Genomic DNA, 21,898 nt, shown 5'->3' with positions numbered 1-21,898 from the left:
CAATGATACTCTCTATAAAAATCAGTACACAGTTAACACTGAACAAGGTCCAACAATTTCATGTTTGAACCACTAACAAAAGCAGTTTGTCTTGTATAATACTCAATACAGAACCCCCTCTTCATTTAATAGGTCAAATGCAATAGACCTGTGTTTCTTTTTAAAAGGACATAAACTCTGGAGTTATTCAACTTGTTCTTAAAGGTCCTTAACGTAATAAGTTGCTCTGCCTTGCAAAAACATTTGTTAACAGTGAAACAAATTAGCTTCTTAAAAGAAATCTGTGCTGATTTTCGAGATATTTCCACATCAGGATTGGTAGCATTATTGCAAGGCATTTCAAAGAGGCCAATAATTATTTAAAGCTGAAACTAAATTGCTCAGAGGGTTGAATGAAAAAACGTTTTGTCTTGACAGAGATATGTTAAAGGGAAGGGAAGAAAGAACACAAGCAATGCAGCTCCATAAAGACCCAAGTTTTGTTTAACGGGAATGGTTAGTTTTGAAACCACTGAAACACTTCATTTTGAAATTGAAGCCAGCGGTTGTAAAACAGTGCAGAGAAAACTGCGTTGGTTAATTTAAGTTTTGAAGAACTCAATTTGTAATGAAATTTTTTTTTATATAAACTTGAAATACTGATGTGATGAGAAAAATTATTTCAGGCAAGCTCTACAATGCTTTTGCAAGCATATACTTACTATGTTATTGTGTTAAACGGAGAACCTGACAAATAAGGTAGAGCCCTGCAGTACAAATAAGATGATTATGAAAGTTCTATAAGAAAGTTTCACTTTCTAAATACTACAGTAGAAACTACTAGCAATGTTCAGAGTAGTGTAAACAATACAGTAGAAACACTACAAAGGTGATAATTCAGTGGCAATTATAAAGAATCCAAAATTAATATCAGGCTAAAAAGAGAGAGAAGATAAAAGGATTACAGCAAAAAGCTCCAGGTTCTCCACAACATAAACTTGAGTGTAAATTTCATAAATGTACCCTGCCTCTAAAAAGCTTAAAAATATCCCTTTTTAAATTTTAGAACGTTATAATCTGAAAAAAGCCATTAATTTAACTGTGGTTTTGAGGCCTATAACTAGATATTACAGACAAATTATATCTGTAATCCTTAATGACTGTTTCATTAATTTTATTTTTTTTTTCTGGTTTTCCACTAAGAAGCATTCACATTTCCTGCAAATCTTAAACACAATGCCTCTAAGATGTGACAGAAAGCAGTGAGGAACTGCGAACATCCCCTCTGTATAACATCAACCTCCTACTGACCACAGAACCCCCCTTTATTTACTTATCCATAACCCAAATTTATTTCCTTTGACCGTGTTTTCCACAGTGGGTTTTTCTTGGTTTCCATAATGTATTTCCAGACCTATGGATCGCCCTTAAATATGTCAGTGGTCCCTTTCACCAGAAAGAGTCGCTTCATATTCCTTTCCATTTTCCTTCCCTGCACCCTTCAAGATGCAGTTAGGAGCTGATGACCCATAAGGTTTCCTTACTGTACTATGAGCATAAATGGAATTGAATATCAAGTTATCACCAAGTTACCCAGTATGTGCTCAGATGAACACAATAAATGGATTAGAAAAGTAGAAGCATACTGAATGTGGAAAAAATCATTACAAAAGCACACTTTTGAAGGTTGTGCTAGCAAGTTTATCATAGCTCTTTTAAAGCTGTTTGTTACCCAGCTGTACCTGTATTTTAGACCCAGGATTCCAGGCTTCTACTGTAGCTGCAATTTGTTTCCTTCGTCTTCCATTGAGCTTGAAGAAAGTTACCCAGAACCTCTTCAAAAAGTGTCTCTTCAAAATCTGGGTCTGAGAAAACACAAAGCACAACATAACAGTTATAATCCTTGCTTTCATCCCATACTGATGAATTAAATAAATTATTTTTTCCCAACTCCTGTCTGTTTTGCCTGTGACAGTAATTAGTAAGGGATCTCCCTGTCTTTACCTCAACCCAAAAGCTTTTTTTACTTTCCCTCTGCCACCAGTCCAGTTGATGAGGGGGGAGCAAGAGAGCGACTGGATGGACATCTGGCAAACATCCACCACAATCACTGTCCCACTTAAGAGAAATGCAGTAATCAAAACCATAGCACATCTGCAGTAGGATTCCATGTGTCCATAAATATATCTTCTTTTCTCTCAGTATGTAAATGCATAGCAATGCAGTGGTACCCCAGAAAATACAGTATAGCAACTAATGTGGAATTACCGGCATCCACAATGAAATTTTGTGTGGGACAGACCTCACACCTTTTTTGACTAAGCTATTTAGAAAGAGTTCCTGAAATGTTATTTTGAAAAACAGTATTAAATGAGTAACTGTCAATAAAGAACAAATTATCTGAGTAAAACTTTGCTCAAAAGTTTGATAAATTTAACTGGAGGAACACATACACATCTTCACTGACATGTCAAAGACCCATATAGTTTCTTAGGCACTCTTACCTACTCATACATTGTAGCATAGCCATCACATTTATAACAAAAAGTCATAAAACAGGATTTATAAAATTAATTAGCATTGTACCAAAATATTGTTTTTTTTCCTTTTGGGGAATTCACAGGCTGTTCCTTTGTAACACAGCCTGTGTAACACCAGAATCACAGTAGGGCTGTGGGCGTGAGCGGTCTACGCAAGTGCAATACCCAGAAGGGAATACCCAAACAGCTGCCTGAAAGAGCATTTGCCCAAACCCTGCTACCTTTAAAGAGAAAATGAACCATGGTGAAGCTTCATAGGACAACTATCAGAGGGATAAAACAGTAACCAGGAAGCCATGCAAGATTTTAAGAAAAGGAGTCAGTTTGGCAAGATGTGTAAGAGGCATGAACATTTATGACTGGGTGAGGGGAAACCTGAGAGTGGGAAAGCACTTAGAGCAGCAGCCAAACTGTGTCTGAGGCTGGCAGAAGTCACCTCAATGCCACTGCATCCCTGCCTAGGCCTGTATCCTCCCTGTCCCACGCAGAGGACAAGCTGTGCCCCAGCTGGTGGGCTGGCAGCACAGGGTGCAGCAGCGCTTTGAAGGACTCAAAGATCAGGGTGCATGCAGGAACTCATGGGGTGTCATCTCCAGTGCACGGACTAGCAGACTGTAGAGTGCTGCATAAAGTTTGCCATTTTCAGGACACACAGCAAAACTCTCAACCCTTTGACCTTGTAGCCCCAAAAAGTATTGAAAAAAGAAAATGGGTATGAAGAACAAAAGCAAAACTCAACAGCAGAACAACAGAAAGTGGGGAGAGGTATTTCTAGAGAAAATCACTGTCTACTAGTAAAAGCCACCAGATACTGCAAATGCTTTAGACATCAGCTCTGATATTCAGAGGCAGTAAGTGCATTTGTATACAAATGTAAAATCTAAAATGAATACGTACTCCATATATACAAAATCTATTTGAGGTGGATCTGGTAGCCAGCTACTGCTTAAACTGGGAGTTTGAGTCCAGCTGCTGGGAGGAGTCACAGTGCAGGTATCTGTCCATCTTTGTTGAGGTCGAAGTAGCAACAGCTGAACTGGAGCTGTGGACCTTGGGAATGTATGTGCATGCCAGTGGCTGGGATGAGAGACCAGGGATCCAGGGCCAGCTACTGTATAGACCTGGGTGTTTAAGGCCAGCAAGTGGACACACACTGTATATAGATGTATATACCTCCCAATAACAGACCTTCACCTGGAACAGCCAGAAATGGGGACAGGATCAAGCCACTTGAATTTAGATTCTCAGTTGTTGCTGGAACAGTGATATTGCTCTTGATCTCAGCAGGTGCTGTTCAGAGCTGAAACTCACTGTGTCCTTTTGGCAAAAGCTATTTTCCTTCCTTAGGAATGGCAAACATACTTTCTGTTGACCAAATGAATTTCTGTTTCATTGAAGTACTCTGCATGCATAATACCCCTGATGTTCTGAAACCCTGAAGGCTATAGGGTGGAGCAGACTCCCATAACCACTGTGGATACTCCTTCCTCTGGGTGATCACTGGCAGTGCTTCTAAGTCTGAAGAACTACTTCAAAGAATCAACCGAATTCATATCTCCCTCCCCACCCATTCCACAACAGAGAAGTGAAAGCCCTTAGACTTACACTGTCGACAGCCAAATAGGAGTGCAGGATTTGAGTACCCTTTGCAGGTTCAGCGGGAAGAGAAGTCTTATCCCTTTATTACTGAGCACAGGAGCCAGCCTATTAATAGATGTTAATAAATCTACTTTCACAATTTCAAAATAGTGATGGTGGATCCATCATGTGTATCTCTTGCAAGCCCTGTTAATGCAGCAGCTCTGGGTCAGTGTAATTTTGAGTTACCAGGCTGTGACAGAGGCTAGAGCCTTACTAATAAATCCCAGTAAACAAACTACTGGCAGTGAGAGTAACAGAGCCAGACTTTGATGAAAGGAGTTAGGGCTGAACCAAAGAATAATAGCTGTGGCAGGGAATTATCATCTTTTTAATCATGACCCCGAATACAACCCAGGACAAATGACATCCTTTAATACAACACCTGGTGCCAAATGTGGCTTCTTTAAATTTCACCCTCAAAGGAGCTGGCAATGATTTCTGGGATTCATGATAGTATTTATTTATTTATTTTCATATGATGAGCTTCTCTGAAATTGAAGACTTTACAAAGACCTTTTACATTAATATGGGCAGGTAATAAAGGCACTTCTGCCAGTGAAAATACATTAAGAAATATAGAAAACACACTGGAGTCTGTTGGTTTAATACACAATCATGTTCAGTGCTTTCATAAATATGTAGGATTTTTTCTTTGGCATATTTATACACAGAGACACAAAAGCGAGTGACTACACAAGACCAGGTCCTTGGGTACTTAAAGAGGCCAGGCCTTCAAGCAGAAACCTTATATGCATTTCTACATGACAACACTTTAGTCACTGTTCTTCAGGTCAAGTTTTACTGCTTAAAGCACAATATCAGTGCTTATTTTTTTCCCTGTCAACTGAGATCCCAAATCTTATACTCTCTTATTACACTTAAGCAGGGATATCAGACCTGTCAGTATTGACTTCATTGTGTCCTGTGCTACACCTTTTGTGTGTGAGCAAATGATTTTTGAAAGAGCACAGCCAAACCATCCAAAACCATGGATGATCAGTGCATGAGGTTGCAGCTTTCCTTTAAAAGTGATGCTCAGTCTCCAAAGAACATTGCCTTTATGCCATAGCTTATAGTTTGTGCCACCATCACCTTGAACAACTGACTTTAGTGATGAGAGGCTTTGGTTCAGTCTAGTACCAAAAGTACATATGAATATGTATACGTGTCTCCCTTCACACACGCAAGCTTTCAGAAATTGATTGTTCTTTAGCTAGTTATCTCAAAAATATTGTTATAGATGGTTCACGTTTGAACGATGTATTATATATAAAGGTACATGGTATATATTAAAACTAAATATTAAGGAAATAATTTAAAAGTTTTTGTTTAAATCTCACTAAATTTACTGAGCGAGAGGTAATGACAAGGCTATTTGCATGCCTAAGAGCAGTGATACTAGATGCTGTTTAGGAAATGCATTAAGGCTGTAACTACTGCTGCTCACAGTAAAATGCTCAAAGGAAACAAACACCTTACATGTTATCAGACAGAACTTACAACTAATGGAACAAGAAATGTCTGTAAAGAACAAGATACAGATCCTGAAAGGGCCCAGGAAAAAAAGGAGCTTTGCCAAATTTCATTTGATGGCATACAGAGTACACAATTGGTTATATGCAGAAGACTCTATAGATATTTATCCTCTGCCAAGATAAGCTGGAGAGATTTACATTTCCTGTAACTGTGCTTTACTCTTTTCTATCCTTCTGACCATCTCTTAGTTGTCATGAATGAAGGACAACAAGAACAAAAGTCATGGAATGGAAATATATTTTTTTTGGTTTGGTTTTTTTCTTTTTTATTTAAGAAAAATCTTTACTGTTTCTTTGCCTCTGCTAAGCCTACTCAGAGAACTGGTAAAGGACAATGAAGCACGTGGAATATTTAGGAAGAGAACAGCAAGGAAAGTGGCATAGTATTCACTTTTAAAGACATAGCAAAATGTTCCCTTCCAGAGGTTGCAGAGAGCTGAACAACAGTTTTAGCCCAGACACCCTATAGCACTTGTTAACTTTTTAGACATTCCTGATTTTTACACAGACACTTATTTGGGATTGTATCTTAACAGCTAGGAGATGATAGATATCTCACTACACTTGCTTTCCAGCATGTAACAATATTAAATTCCCTGGGATTGTCATATTTGATGCTTTGGAATGCATTATACTTTGAGCAGTATTTTCATTTCATCCTTGTTGTTCCAAAAAATTTGTCTTCCTGAAAAGGCTGCCTTGTCTTTTTTCATCGTAATGCTGTAAGGTCTAATACTCAGAAAACTCTAAGTACCACCATGCTATAAAATGCAAATAAATAACCATTAACTTTAAAAATTCACAAGATTTTTTTAAAAAACCTTTTGTGGCACTCAACTATTTTCCACCATTAAAAAAGTAGATACCAAATATTAATAAAAGAGATAAGCCTTGAAGAGTATAAATATTACTAATGATAACTCACAACCACTGTTCACAACAGCAATTAGAAAAAATGTGTTCTTTCTGTACAAGATCAAGTATTGCGTTAACAAGTATGATAGAGCATTTACCAAAACGGTACCTAGGTGGCCTAATGGTTCTATGTGCATTGCAATAATATGAGTTTGCATAGAATAATTCCTATCATCAAATATACGTTGTGGTGTGTTTTCCCCCCCTCCCACTGTGTGAAGTATATTTTAAGACAAGAAAACTAACTCAAAATACAATATCTCTGGTTTATGACATTTCTGTTGTTGAAAGTTCTATGTAACAGATTCACACCTTGCAACACTACATTCAGTAGTATACATTTTATACCACTAAGATTTATGGAGCACTACACATATCAGAATTAATCATAAAATTTAAAGTTAATTTTCATTAAAATTTATGCTCTGAACAAAGGTATCCATTAAGCAAGAAGAATTTGGTCTTGACAAGTTTTGTTTGCAATAATTTATTCAAGAACAGTACTTTTACAAAAATTTGAAAAACCAGAATTAAAGACATGAATTTCAGAATTCTTAGCAAAATTCTCAACTGCAGTCTTATACAAGTAATCCACAAGAAACCATACAGTGAAAGCATGGCCAGCACATACTACCAGCATGGCTCCAGTTCATGGGGTGGGGGTAACACTGATGTTGATGAATAGCAAAGTACATGTCAGTCTGATATGAAAACCAGAATCTCTGCTATTGTACCATCTTGGAAAAAAACAAACAAACAAACAAAAGGAAAATAAAATAAAAGAAAAGAAAAGAAAAGAAAAGAAAAGAAAAGAAAAGAAAAGAAAAGAAAAGAAAAGAAAAGAAAAGAAAAGAAAAGAAAAGAAAAGAAAAGAGAAAAGAAGAAATTAAAAGAAAAAAAAGAAACCTTAAAGCACTCCTCCAAAACACATGATCCCTGTAACTTCTTTCTGGGACTCTCCAAAAAAATTTAGCTTTAGAGGACAATTTTAATTTTTTATTTTACACACAGAAGAAATTATTTGTGAGAAAGTGATTTTTACCGTAATATGTTAACCAAAAGTTTTTCATTCTGGCCTAGCTTAACTGAGACAATAAATAAAAATACTTTTAAGAGGAAGGATAAGAGTGTCCTACCTTGCTTGCAGAAAGGTACATTCTAATAGAGAAAAACCTGGCTCAGACAGACAGCTCTAAGGTATTTATAGTCAGGTCCTCTGAGCACAGAGAGATGTGGAGTGTCTGCCACGCTTACCTCCATCACCACAGCTCTAAGTGGCGTCTGCATCTCCCATCTGTTTGCCTCTCAGGAAGAAATGGTCTCTTCCCCTTCCAAGCATCTGCTAGAGCAAATGAAACACACTCTGATACAAACATCTCCGTCACTCAAACAGGTCATGAAGAGATTCAGCAAAGGCACAGACTACAAATGTCTGTTTTTTTCTCTTCAGCTGTGATACTGGAGGAGGGAACAGATCAGGTATCCCCTGTCTACAGGACCAGACAGCTAGATGGCTGAGAAGACTGAGCAATCACTTAATGAGACAACACCACTAAAATCTGCCCTGTACAGAGAACGTAGGTAATCCTGGTTTTACCACATTTTCCAAATGCAACAGAACCTAGCTATAAACAGGGAAGAATATCTCTACTTGCAGCAGGCAAATACATGATGCCATGTCTCCAACTTTGGCATCCAGCAGTCTAGGGAGAAGCCACTGAATCAGCCAGTGGCTTCACAGTGTCTTTCCCACCTTGTCAAACCATGTTAGACACCTGCCAGAGTCAGGGTATTCAGGCACTACACTTCTGAGCAGTGAGCTTTCGGGGCAGAAGTGTTTACAAATGGACTCTGCTAGTTCCCTAGTGAGTTCATGCCAAAAACATATCAAGCTCTTTAAATACACACAGGTCGAAACCCAGATTAGATAGGATACCTAAGAGTAAAAAACAGTGAGATAAAAATATAATATCATTCCCCATGAACAGAAGCTACAGAAACTTTTATCCCTAGAGAAGATAAACCAATATATTCATGATCACTCTCTAGAGCAATGCGTAGGGTCTCTTGGCTCAGTAAGACAGCAAGTACGGTCTTTGTTCACCTTTGCCTTCTGTGCAGTCATCATGCATGTCTAAGGCACAGAAGAAAACCAGCGGTAGAGGTGACCCAACACTATTCCTGGTTTGCTCTGTAACAGTAAGCTGTGGTTGTCTCACTCTCTCATGGCTTCAGAGCCTCTGTTAGATGACAAGACCTATTCAGAGTTCCTCTACACACTATGGAAAATAATTTGTTGTGTTTGCCTTGTCAGTTATACTACCTTTATTATCTCAGCAGTTAAACAGCTGAACAGTTCCTTGGCTTTATTTAGATGCCATTTAAAGGCAAATATTTCTCCCAGGAATGAGGTAAAACTAATTATTTGGAATATATTTATCCTAAATAAAGCACTGACTACATCTATCTGTAAAGAGGAAGTTGCAGAACTATATGCAATGACAATATGGAAAATTAACCATGAAAGCTGCTTTACGGGAAGAATGTTAATAATTTCTCACAACAAAATCAGTTGATTACTTATCCTGTTATTAATCTTGTTATCTTGTTACCTTTGAGAGGTAAAGAACAGTAAAATAGTGAACACTGAGGCAGAACTTAACTTTTGTGTCTTCTGACCTCTGCAGGAGTTTGTATCATTTAAGTTCACTGCCTTTTCTTCTATGTAAGGCCTGGGAGGTAAGAATGGAAAACCGCACAGTGGTGCAGTGTATGCCCACAAAGCCATGCATACATGTAGCCGTTGTACAATGGGTGCCAACGGTTAGGGCCTGACAAAGGTACTGAGGCACATTTGCCAAACATACCAAAGCAAAACAGTGATTCTCTGCTGTGGCAGGGTTTGCTGGCCTAGTAAACTGATGCAGGTAGTAGAAATGAGTTCTTTTGGACATAGTTCAACACACTTAGAAATAAATAAATACATATTTGATACAGCAGTGTGCATTTAAGTCTGTGCAAAGTATGAACACAACCATGTTTTGACATCTATTTCCCCATCTTAGCATTTGACGCCTTTTCCAAAGCAACTCCTCAATCCAATCAGGATTACCTCTGAAAGGGCCATTCTGAGGAGACGGACAGGAGTTTTGATATGAGGCACAAAGCTGTACTCAGGAACTTGCTTCTACCTAGAATCATAATCAGCTACATCTGGATTCTTACAAAGGAGGGTTGTCAAAGGCAGAGATTTTTTTGGTTTTGTTTTTTAAGCAGGACCAAGGCCTTCCAGGACAACTGCCAGTGCATGAGATCAAATGCCACATAACAAACCCTGTGAAGCAACATTAGAAAGCAGTTATGTTTCTTTTTGAACATTTAGCATCCAGGCCTAAAAGACAGTAACACAAAGTGAAAGTCAGGTAATACAAAAAAAAAAATATACAGAAGCCAAAAGACTTCCGACAGTCACAGTGAGATAGCTAAACAATAAATAATTGAATTTTACAGGAATAGGGTAGTTTAGAGGAACTAAACTCTGCAGGGAAAATTTAGTTAAGAAAAGCTGATGTTAGGACTGGGAGATGTTTGAAATGCTCATTCTTACAGTGAAGACAGGTGGCAATTCAGAAAGGGACGAGACTATCTCAGTGATTAAATCCTGCAGCAATGGACATTATGGATACAAATACATGTGTGAGCAGAAAAGCAAAGTGCAGCCTTAGAAGGCAGGTGGTGCTGAAGGCATTGTGGTGACCTTGAGCTGAGGCAGCTGCTGCTGTCCTGGAACACAAATTTGAATCACTCACATTTCTGAACAGGCTGGCAAATTGTAACGCCTCATCCTGCTGCTGTATGATGTCAGGGGAAACAGAATTTCCTGACCACTTGCTTTGAATGCCCACTAAGAAAAATGGAACTTAACATCACCACTTAGTTGCCCACACCAACAGATCAAAGCTGTTGCAACCTACAACTTCACATAGAGGCAGGGCAGATCCTGGTTGCTCCCTACAAAAAGATGAGTGACTTTAGTGAAGCTGTTTTGGAAATAAGCCTCGGATGGAAGAGATGGATCCACCCATAATGTGGCAGCCTACTGTCTCAAAACCCTGTATCGCAGAACACGGTGGTGAAATCTTGTAGAATGACACTGATTTCAGCTGACTCAACTTCACCTTAACAGACAGGAGAGGGCAGTACTCTCAGCAAAGTGGGCGTTCATAAAGAGAACATCTACAAGAAAGCCCTTATTAACAGCTCTGCAAATAAAATGAAATTTTACATGTACTATTTCTACTAATTTTCATGTTTTATGGAATTATTTAGAAAAGCTAAACTTTCTAAGTGTGTTCATTTTGACATCTGATATTAGTAAGTCTACTAGCATAAATTCTGCCTATTAAGGTTTTGTTGACATGGTCATTAAGAAAGCACAAGTAATAACCAAATATGAAGCAGAGAGGAGACAGTACATAAATGACTGGTGTGTGAGCAGGGTCATGTCATGAAAGAGATCATAATAGATTTGAAAATTTTGTCTAATAATTACAAAGATAGTAATTCCCCACCACCACCACCACCACAATAAGAATGGATAGGGAAGGTGTTTTTATTTCAGCCACTTTCCCATTTTATTCTCTACCAAAGGTAAAGCAGTAAAAAGAGTATCTCATGGATCTGGGCAGAGAGGGAATAAAGATGTGCTTCACATTAGAATAATTATTATCATTATTTTAAAAATCATAAAGTAGTACCCACTGTTCCACTTCAAAGGTCCTAAAGAATTACTAAACTGGAAGTAAAATTAAATTTTTTGATATTCTGCACTCTGTGGTGAGGAAGATTTTCCCAGGCAAAATTTAATAAGTGCAGGTAGCAGAGCGTGGTAAAGCTTCCATCTTCATAGAACTGGTAGTTTCTCCTTAGCCCCTTACTTTATTCAGCCCCAATATTACCTCTCTGGGCACTAATAACACAGATTATTATTTAGCCAACTTTTGTAAAAGCAGCTTGAACAGCAGGGAAGGAAACATACTGAACATATACTTAATAGTGTTGCAGATGGAATTTTTTTTTAATGATGTAAAATCCATAAAGCTGCCTTTGCCAAAGTAGTGAACATAGTTTCATCTCTGGTTATAGTGCACAGAGGAAACTCAGTAACTCAGAATTGTTTAAAAAAAAAAAAAAAAAAAGGGTGGGAGGTGGGGAAGGAGCTAGTTTGTTTTGTAAAACATTGCTGCCATGCAAAACCCAGACCAGACATCTCTGATCTCATTTTTTATGATCTGTCTTTTGCAGCTAAGCTGCCCTTTGCACAAAACTGGAGACAACTGGATATAAACCATGCCTGCTCCTTTATGATCCTCAGTAGTCACTTGGCCCAAGAACTGCCAGAAATGACATCTCCAGCCAGTCATGAAATTACAAACGTTTTGGACACATTCTTGTAGAAGAAAAGCTTTAAAAAATATTTTTAAAGCAAACTTCTAAGTAAGTCCTAAGAAAATTGACCATCTTCATGTTTTATACACGTGATAATAAGAATGAGATCCTCAATAGCTCTAACCATTCACCTGTTATTTTAATATTTTATATTAAATATTTTAATTTATTTATTATTAATTTATAATTGATATTTTTAAAAATATTTTTGATAATTCTCCTAAAGGCTGATTAAAATTCTAAGAGAGCACAATCTACAAATATTCTTTATCATTAAGTATTTCCAATGGGATTGCTTTCTCTGACGATGTTCTGGACACTTTTCTGAAGATATCTACAAATAAAACTTGCACCTTAACAGCAAGAAACATCTTTTTAATTTTGCAAACTATTTGAAAGAAATGGAGATTGGGGGGCAACCCGCCCTCCTCAGATATTCACAAATTTTCATGTGGGACTGCAGCATAGTGACAAAAGCAACTTCACAAAGGAGGAAACATTCATTTTTGAAAATCCTTCTTTTGTATTTCAGTTCACACTGTCAGAACCACTACCTTAGTTCCCAAAGTAAGATTTCTACTGTTACCCATCAAACAAAAATTAAAACAAATACAGCTTTCCTTCATTGATATCCAAGGGGGAAGTTATCAATTCAGCACCATAGGTCATGTGTTCTTGTTTTATCACCTAATTAAAGCCAGATCCCATTCATTCTGAACACATAAAATTTCCTATCTGGGTCTACGTAACACTTTTTACTTACAATTGCCTACAAAATCCAAAGACAGTGCTAAAGTTTCTGTCATATAATTTAAAAAATCACTAGGTTGCTATGTTTCACATTAACTAATCCCCTTTTTTCTTTAGCATTTTCCCCAATTCCCACCTTCTTTTAAACACCAATAGTAACACCATTTCATGCTAAATTTCTTTTCCTTTAAAAAGAAGAAAAAGTCTTACTTGTTAGAAGTTAGAAAAACAGCTCCAAGGACAAGGTGATATTATGCAGAAAGGAAGTTTATAATGACAAACTTTTGAAGAACTCTGATTTTAAAACCTGACCCTTTCACAGACATACACACACAGAAGTTTCCACAAACTCTGAACTCATGTGACCAACTTTATCCTCAGCAGCAGCTTCTCCTTTCCTCATGTACTCATATTCAAAACTTCCACTCCAATGTACACAGATTTACTTACTGCATGCAGATTACTTTGCATTTACTTCGTCCTTGTGATCTTTATTGTTTACTTCTAGTCCTCCAGCCCTGCAAATACTTACATACATCAACGCCGTACACTGTATATATCCCAAATAACTGTAGCCTTTTGGGGATTACATCTTAGGAAAGTAAACAACACCACTAAGCTTTTATTACTTAATTAAAAATTGATTTTCTATAGGACTCAATGGTCTTAAAGGCTTTTTCCAACCTGAACGATTTTATCATGATCCTGTGATTTTATTAAAATATTCCAGGTAAAATAGAAGATAAAATCCATGACATCTTTTGGGGATACTATCCTTGTAAACTGCCTTAAAAACTGTCTTGTTTTTAAGTCAAATGTTAATGTCTCCTCAATATTATCTTGAATTCAATATTGAATATGTTTAGAAATTATAATTTTATATAGTTCAGTTAATACTTGATTTTATAGTCGTTTTATGGGAGATATAAATCTTCCCACAGAAAACACTCATATGTTACATTCTTCAGAACTTCCTCACACTTTTCTTGTAAAGCCCATCTTGATTTTTTTATACTCTTCAAAGAAATATGGGGCTGAAAAGGGTTAATGAACTGAGAATTTCAATTACTATCTTGCATATGTGGAGTAAAATTTTTTAAGTCATAGAACTAAGGTCTGATTTCACCTGGCTGATTTCAGCATCCATGTCTGTCTGTAGCAATTAGCACAAAATTCCTGTCTCACCCATACACTGCAGTGATGTATTCTCTTTTGGGGATCTTATGTTCAAACTGGTTTACAACCACAATTTAGACATCAGGACAGCGTATTGTATGAGCATACAGTAACATAACTAGAGGAGGAAAATATATATACATTCATACATCCTTACTCATATATCATTAACTAGAATTGCCTTCATCAGATTTTCTTATTAAGCTACGGCTAAATCTGGTCATAGTCTAACATAGCATTACACTTAAAAACAGTCCAAAAAATGTCTACCATATCTACAAATGCTCATAATGATTTAGAAGTGACTTATCTGTTACAGTTTGCTATAAAATCTATGAGCAGGAATTTCTCCATTGACAATGTTGGAATAGGCTCCATGTGAAGAATTTCCCTTTCTAGAAACTTCACTTCTATGTTAAAAGTGCACAGGTACAAATTTCACCACTTTGACTTTGTCTATCTTAGGCATCCTGCTTATAAAAATAGTCGAAATTGTCATAGAAGAATTAAAATAACATTTGTTTTCCTGAAAGTGACATATATGAAGAATCAGAATTTGAAGAGCAATGTCTGAAATTCTGTGTTACTTCCTCCTCGCTCCAGTACTGTGATTATATTTAGTGTCTTATTAGTCAGATTGGACACAGAATCTAAATATGTTTTGCACATAAAGAGAGTAACACAAAGTTATTAGGTTTTTAACAGGGGGAATGTTGGAACAAATCTCAAAGATAGTAAATTTTCTTGTCCCCCACCCTCAAAGGCTTTCATTTATTATGTAATTTCATTTATTTCCTTACATATAAAATCATCTTTAATCTATAAATAGAAACATTTAAGTGAATCTGCAGGACCAAACATACCCCTCCATTAGGTCTTCTGAGCATATTTTTTAATGAAATGTAAACAATAACACATGGGAAAAAAAATCACTTTATAGCTCCCTCTTTTCTGGTAAAAGCTCTAGGCTGCCAGCAACTTGGAGTTTGGTGCTTATGTCAAGGAAGCATCTACATGGTTGTTTATTTCAAACACAAATAAAAAATGTTGCAGATTAAGGGTCAGGTTAGAGGCTTTTCACAGCATTCTCAAGAAACCATAGACTACCACACAAGCACGACTTAGCGTTTATGTGCCATTATACCACAATCACTCTGTTAATTAACAGAAAAATGTAACAAATGTTTCAGCTATTTGATATTTGAGAAATATCAAAGGCTAGAAAGGATTTTAATCTGAACTCTTCTAATATCCTCCTAAAGAGTAAAATATTAAAGGGATTTATAGTCTACAGTAATGGGGGGCTAGCTAAATCTGGGCCAGGGGGGCACGAGCTAGCCTGAGGAACAGTTACACAGCACACTTCTGCACTGTCAGATGCACAGGCTCAAAAGGCAACTGGGAGGAGAAAAATGGTCAAACTTCCCAGTCTTCAGGGCTGAGGGTCTTTAAATGGAAGATGAATCTGTAAAATAATGAGAGGAACATTTTGGAAGTCTGGACATCAGGACCAGAGTGGGTCAATGCAGAATGAATGTACTGAAATCCATGCACTTGGTAGATTTGGAAACCATACTTCAAATACAATAAAATTGATTGCAATCAGGAATTAGGAAATACTCCTTTATATAACAGCCGAAACATCCATCTCTTTTCTAGATTATTTGCATGAAGAGTTTTGCATTGATGGTGATTATGTGTTCAGTGTTTGCTTCCAGAAGGTTTGTTCAAAAATCATGATTAAAGTCCTGGTGCGGTGCTGGCTATGACTGAATGATCACTAACATAACACTCAGTGGAAATAACAATGGGGAAAAACCTCAGCATTCTGAGTAACGCTGCTGGGAATAACTGACAGACTGAGACATATCCTCATTATTGACAGAAAGGAGCTAGTCAGATAATACCTCTTCTAACCTTTACCAACTAAAATTCCCAACTCTCTGCAGATTTATACTGTGGGTATTAATGTGGCATAGGTCACTATGATTAGTGCACTATGTCACGTGCAATAGTAACTGTCCTGAAGCGATGAAGAGGAACAAGAGTAACAGGCCTCACTGTGTAATGAGCACAGTATAGCAATAATCATGTAATTAGGGTGGTAGAAGTCACTGAAAAAGAGAGGGTTGAACTTTAAATAAAAATCTGTATTAAACAGAATTTCCTTAAAGGACACTTAAAAGTAACAGTGATAACTGCAGAAACAGATGGCAGAAAACACCAAGCAACTGTGAGTAAAATGGAAGAGTGAGAGAGTGAGAAACAAGAAGAGGAGCAAGTATTATTGTAGTAAGGCAGAAAGATGCTCATGCAGTAGTGAAAGATAAAAATGAGGAAATAAGAATAAATGCAAATCAGTTGTGGAACCTGCTTTTAGAAAGGACATGGGAGAAAGCAAGAATTACCAATATAAAGGAGATTAACATTTCAACCTCAGGTGTTTGTTTATAAATGGTGCACATCTCTTGAAATGGAATTAAACAGAACTTTTTTGTAAAGTAGGCAGCCTGTACTCATCTTGATTTTTTTTTTAAAGTAAGGCACAATGAATGTTTGCTGAAACTGCACAATTCTGCTGCGTGGACATGTGAAGATGAATACAAGCTGCAAAGATTAGGCTTTGAATTCAAAGGTGGATTCACTGATCAACGTAAAAGACACATACACAAATTTCATTAAAATCAGTCCTAAATTTGCTTAGGAAAAGCCCATATTTTAAAAATGCGAGATAAGCAAACAGGCCAGTCTGTTCTCGTTTGATGTTCCCATAGAATTGTTGTGGTGAACTAGAGCATTTCTGCAAAAGTGACTGACAGCTTCTGAAATGTCTAAGCTTTTGTGGGAGCTGGAAAGAGAAGGTAGTGACATGGTATTCTAGGAGGAAGTGGCTCTTTGTCAGCAGCAAATTGGGTTCTTCCTCTCACTACCTGTGCTAAGCCATGCAAAACAAAACCTCAAAGTTTTGGATTAGAGTCTTCAGCCTGTTACAGCTACTCTGGAACTGCTTTTCAAAAATCTCCAAATAAGTAATTTTTCATAAGTGAGAAATGAAACATGATCATTCTTTCCAGTCTCTTTGAAAAAAGGTTATAGCAAGCTACAACTTACAAAAGACACCATAAGATCATAGGACAAGAAGTAAACTGTTTTCCACGGTTACTAAAAGTCTTTCAGATTTTGCCCAGGAACTGTCAAGTCATTACCATGAAGAGAAAGTAGCAGAAATACTTTGGTATCTATCCCCTTTCTTGCTGATGGCAAAGTACCCTGTACAGCCTAGAACATAGAACCACTGATAATGGAACGGACTTGAACACAGAGTCCTGGTTTTATCTTCACCCATTTCAAAATGGCAGCCCAGAATTAAACAACCAGAATGACACTTGGAATGAAATATACATTATTTTATTTTCTAACTGAAGCACCACAGCACATCTTGGTAGCATTAACCATATGTAAATTCTTCCCTTTCTTACAGGCACATTATTTTTTTTTGGAAACAGAGTAATGGAAAGGTCAAATAAATGACAAGATTTTCTGAATCTTCAATTTCATTTCCCTAGCCCTCCAAATTCCCAATAAATTAAATTAATTAGACTTTAAAATTTAATTTAGTCCATTAAAATATTAAATACAAAATAAAATTTACTAGAGGCTATAAAATATTCTATTTCTTGTGGCTGAAATTTACCCACAACGCACTTCACAATCTCTATTCATGCTTTACAAGGAGAAAGGAGGGATCCATCCTTTTGCTTACCTATCTGGCAACAGCGCTGCAGCAGACTTGTTCTGTTGCCAGACTTACACAAACACGTAGATGGGAGAAGTATCTGTACACCTCCTTCTTTTCTAAGTATGCACTTTGAGTTAATCTTCTCAAATATGACCTCCACTCTCAAAGGCTGGTGGTTCCATTACTGCCTTAAAATAGAAAGGCTATTATCTCAGCTAGGCAGCCAAAGAGGGGCACAAAACACAAGTGCCTCTGACTGTGCCCCTGAGAGACCATGAAGTACACAGAAAAATGAGGGCATTAAATATATGGCTGGCCATCTTTTCCCCCATCACAGCTAAATAATCTTACCTCAGTTAAAGCTACAGTTTCAGATATTATCAAACCACAAAAGAACAGATACGCCTCTTATTACTTTGCCCCATTGCCTCATGAAATAAGGCAACTTTTTCAATAAAAAACATGTAGCACGGTGAAGAAAGCACACTTTTATGCCACAATTGTGCAGAAAAATCTTTTGCTTGCCTGGTGAGTCAGTAGAAGTCTTATTCCTTCTGGGCTGTTCTTTTGCTAATTTATGGCACATTTATCAGTTGCTTATGGAATACTCTGTAGAGATGCAGATTTTCTTCTCTACAACATGAATTCTTATCTGGTCAGTAACTCTGAATTGTTTCCCTTAGTGAAATATCATGTAGAATTCTTAGTTTAGTTTAATAACCAAGTGCTGATTTGGAGTTAAGATACAGGTAAACTTTAGCAAGTCTCTCATACTGTGGTTTTGAGAATCAAATTTTAATTTCTCCTACACTTACATACGAATTATTTATTTCAGTTCAAAGATCATTGTGATCAGAAGTTTAGAATAAACTAGAAGAGTCAAATATAGAGCTAGCATGAAGTCTACCTGCTCTTGAAAATATTACACACATACATCAAGACTGCATACAGCTTAAGGTTAAACTTATGTGACATTGTATACTGTAACAAACTCAGAAAGTTTTCCTGAAAGTTTTCATAAGATGCTTAATGTATAGCATGTTAGAAAAAAACTGATTTGCTAAAGAGAATAAAGTATAAGTGAATAGAGTTCCTTTCTTATTCAAGTCAGATGGAAACTAAATACTAGGTATTCATCAGTAATCCAAAAGAAACATGGAAAATACATAATTGTTGGTTAGAAAATTAGTCAGGAAAAGATGTGATTTGGAAACATCGGAAACATTAGATAATACTAAAGGGAAAAGAAATGGTTTTGTATTTTCTTGATTTTAAAGCAGAATGAAGATAAGGGCTCCTTGACAGGTATGTATAACAACTTGTACTACCTTAGTATGTGTTTAATTTTAGAATTAAGGAATTATTCATTTCCTGTTGTCAGTAAAAAAACCAGGGTCATAAAACTTTGAGTAGTGAAGCCTGACTTTTTTTATATCCCTCTTAAGGACACCACAAACCTCTCTTAATAGTAAACAAAATCTTGTAGGAACAGTTTATATGGGAGTAATCGTGTAATTTGCCAACGTTTCTCTTGCACATTTAAACTTTTTTTAGTCCTCAAATGGACTGCTCTGTGGGACATCTATTTACTTTTCTCAATACAGCGATAATGAACATGTCTTTTCTTCCCTGAACTCTTTACATTATAAACAATACTAATACCATTTCACTCATTTACTGCTTTGCAGGGTGGGATTTGAGGTTTCAGAATTTTTTAAGATGACTGTTAGTGCTGACAAAGTGTGCCTGGCACAGTTCCAGCTCATTTCTTCCTCTATCAAAACCTCATTTTCTGTAATGTTTCTCCCTATTTGTTTCTGTCACTCTAGCACTCAGATACACACAATAAAGAGTGACATTCAGTTATGCAGGTGTTCCCATAATGATGCAGGTGCATACATTTAAAGAGCAGAATGTTTAAGGCTGAAAATGAATGGAATTCAGATATATTGAGGATATTCAAACTTTATTTTTAATGAGGACCATGCATAGTGAGGAAATATGCAACAAGAGTAATAAATTAATTACATGAATGAATATTTATAACCTGTAGCTACTGAGCTGGACTACTTCTGAAATTAAAGGTCAGACTCTTTACCTGTGTAGCAAGGGAGGGATACTTTCACTTATGCTTGGTCATTCCTCTTTGAACACTTAGTACATTTAGTTGGATTTAGTATATTTAGACACCGGAATCGCTAGATAGTCACCAGAGAGTGCCATTGTATAGGGTGTCGTAAGCTCGTTTGATCAGAATGTTATTGTTAAAGGGCCTCTGACAAAATTCTGTAGCTCTAATGGGCCAGCGTAAGCTCCTTGGGGAGAGCTGTGAGAAACAGCAAGGCAGCGCCCACTCAGCATCAACCTTCCCAGGTAGAGTCAGACTGGTAGCGCTGGCATGCAGGGTGAGGTTGCAAAGAGGACTATGGTCTGGAATGCTGTTTTGTATCATGTGTTCACAAGCTGGCGTGTACAGCTTGAACAAGCAAGCTTCATTAAAGATATGATTCTTTCTTCCTAACTGTGTTCTCATACTACTATCTGTAATACACAGGATACAAGTTATTTCAGCATATCGGGTTATTCATTAGGTATTTGCATTCTGCAGATGCCTGGCAACTGTTTGCAATAGCAAGTAAATTATAGAATTTGTCAGTACTACTAGTAGCTCTTACAACTTCTTCCACACACAGACACTAGTAAGTTTCCAAGCCAGTGGCACAGAAGGAAGAGACTGAACCTTCCACATTATGGACAGGATCCTTTTAGAGACAAATTCTCAAATTAAAAGAAGAGGACCTCAACTAAAAAGAGAACTTCCCCTGTCCAAATTTGCTTCAGATATTTACATTCTGGACAAAACAGAGAGGGTTTTTTTTTTTAAAAAAAAAATTAAACCTGTTTTTATTGGAGTGAAAAATCACTTTGGAGTTATACAAAAATGAAGGTTACTCACAATTCTCTTAGGCAAATTAATCTCCATAAACCACCATTATTATTATTTACTTAGACAGGATTACTGACAGCAAGATACTCTTCAATGGCTTCCACAGTACAAGAAATTATATGCAGAGTTTAAATATAAGGAACTTGTTTATGATTGACTATATGAACAGAGCAGACCTCACAGGCAGTATAAAGATTACTGTGCAGAGGAAAAAACCCTGTACAGCTATGGTCAACATTTCACATGGAAAGTAGAAAAGAACTAAAGTAATAGTTTCTGAGTGGAGGTGTTTTATTTTTTTCTCTAACATCTCCTAAATGTTATCATTCATTTTTCATGGGGCTCATGGAAAGGTGAGGTGCTTGAAGTAAGCATACAAGTGGGAAGGTGATGATTTCTCTTGCAGCAGTGGAAGGATCACAGAATGTCAAAACATAATCGTCCTCTGTAAAACAACTACCTAAAGCACTACTACTTTCCTACTCTGTTTTTGTCTTGAACCACTTAAAAATAGCTTAACAGAACATTTAGCTCTTACTAGGACCAAGGTCCAATTGCCTCTTCAGGCTGAGAACTGCAACACCATCTTCCAAGTGGATATATTGATGCCTGGGCTCTGTTTCAGTAAGAAGATAACACATATGTAAAAGGTCTGAAAGCTATGTGTCTCCTCCATGGGAACATCCTAGCCACAAAACTCAAGAATCATTCTCATTTTTAACAATTAAATACTTCTCAGGGTAAGTGGCATTATTCTTGTTAAATAATCTTAAAATTAATAGCCTCAGCACATGAATTGACAACACACCATTCTAGAATATTTCATAACACAGGAATTCTCCTGGTCACAACACAGATGCCTATGGAAAAGTATCTATCCTTTCAGATGAACAAAAATAAGAGTGAGTTATAATTAAACGTAACAGCTTTGCAGGGTTTTCATTCCCAGTGTTTCATTTCTGTTCCAGTACTCTATAGCTGCCTGATAATGCTTACATTTAATGGGCTAGTTCATTCAGAGGATAACTGCCTGCTTTGGCCCAGTATTTGCATATACGCCAGAGAAGAAGCTATCTGCAGTATCTGAAGGCTGAGGTCCCAGTACTGTAACAAAATGTTGGCATGAAAAAAAACTTATATTGCATGATAGCTATTTATTTTGCAAAACATGATACTTAAAAGTAAATACAGATTTGCTTTTATTCAGCTATTGCCTTTTTGCTGTATA

The 21,898-nt window shown here is 36.9% G+C and overlaps 1 protein-coding gene across 4 annotated transcripts in view; it reads right to left on the bottom strand.

Annotated features, from left to right (window-relative positions):
* ST18 (ST18 C2H2C-type zinc finger transcription factor) overlaps nt 1-21,898 on the bottom strand; it is a 218,361-nt gene that overhangs the window by 181,334 nt on the left and 15,129 nt on the right. For 3 of the 4 annotated variants that reach the window (XR_013927240.1, XM_080381467.1, XM_080381466.1), the window contains exon 1: nt 1,722-21,898. This exon is cut by the window's right edge and continues 15,129 nt beyond it. Coding sequence is in view for 3 of the 4 variants with exons in the window: in XM_080381467.1 (XP_080237593.1) it covers nt 1,722-1,892 (171 nt within the window). In the remaining variant the exon portion in view is untranslated. The remainder of the gene's footprint in view (nt 1-1,721) is intronic. The other variant, XM_080381465.1, reaches the window with a different exon arrangement.

Source organism: Falco punctatus, assembly GCF_963210335.1.
Source record: "Falco punctatus genome assembly, chromosome: 3".
In the NCBI taxonomy this organism is placed as follows: Eukaryota; Metazoa; Chordata; class Aves; order Falconiformes; family Falconidae; genus Falco; species Falco punctatus.
The sequence above is the reverse complement of the archived record's forward strand: the minus strand, read 5'-3'. Positions and strand labels throughout refer to the sequence as shown.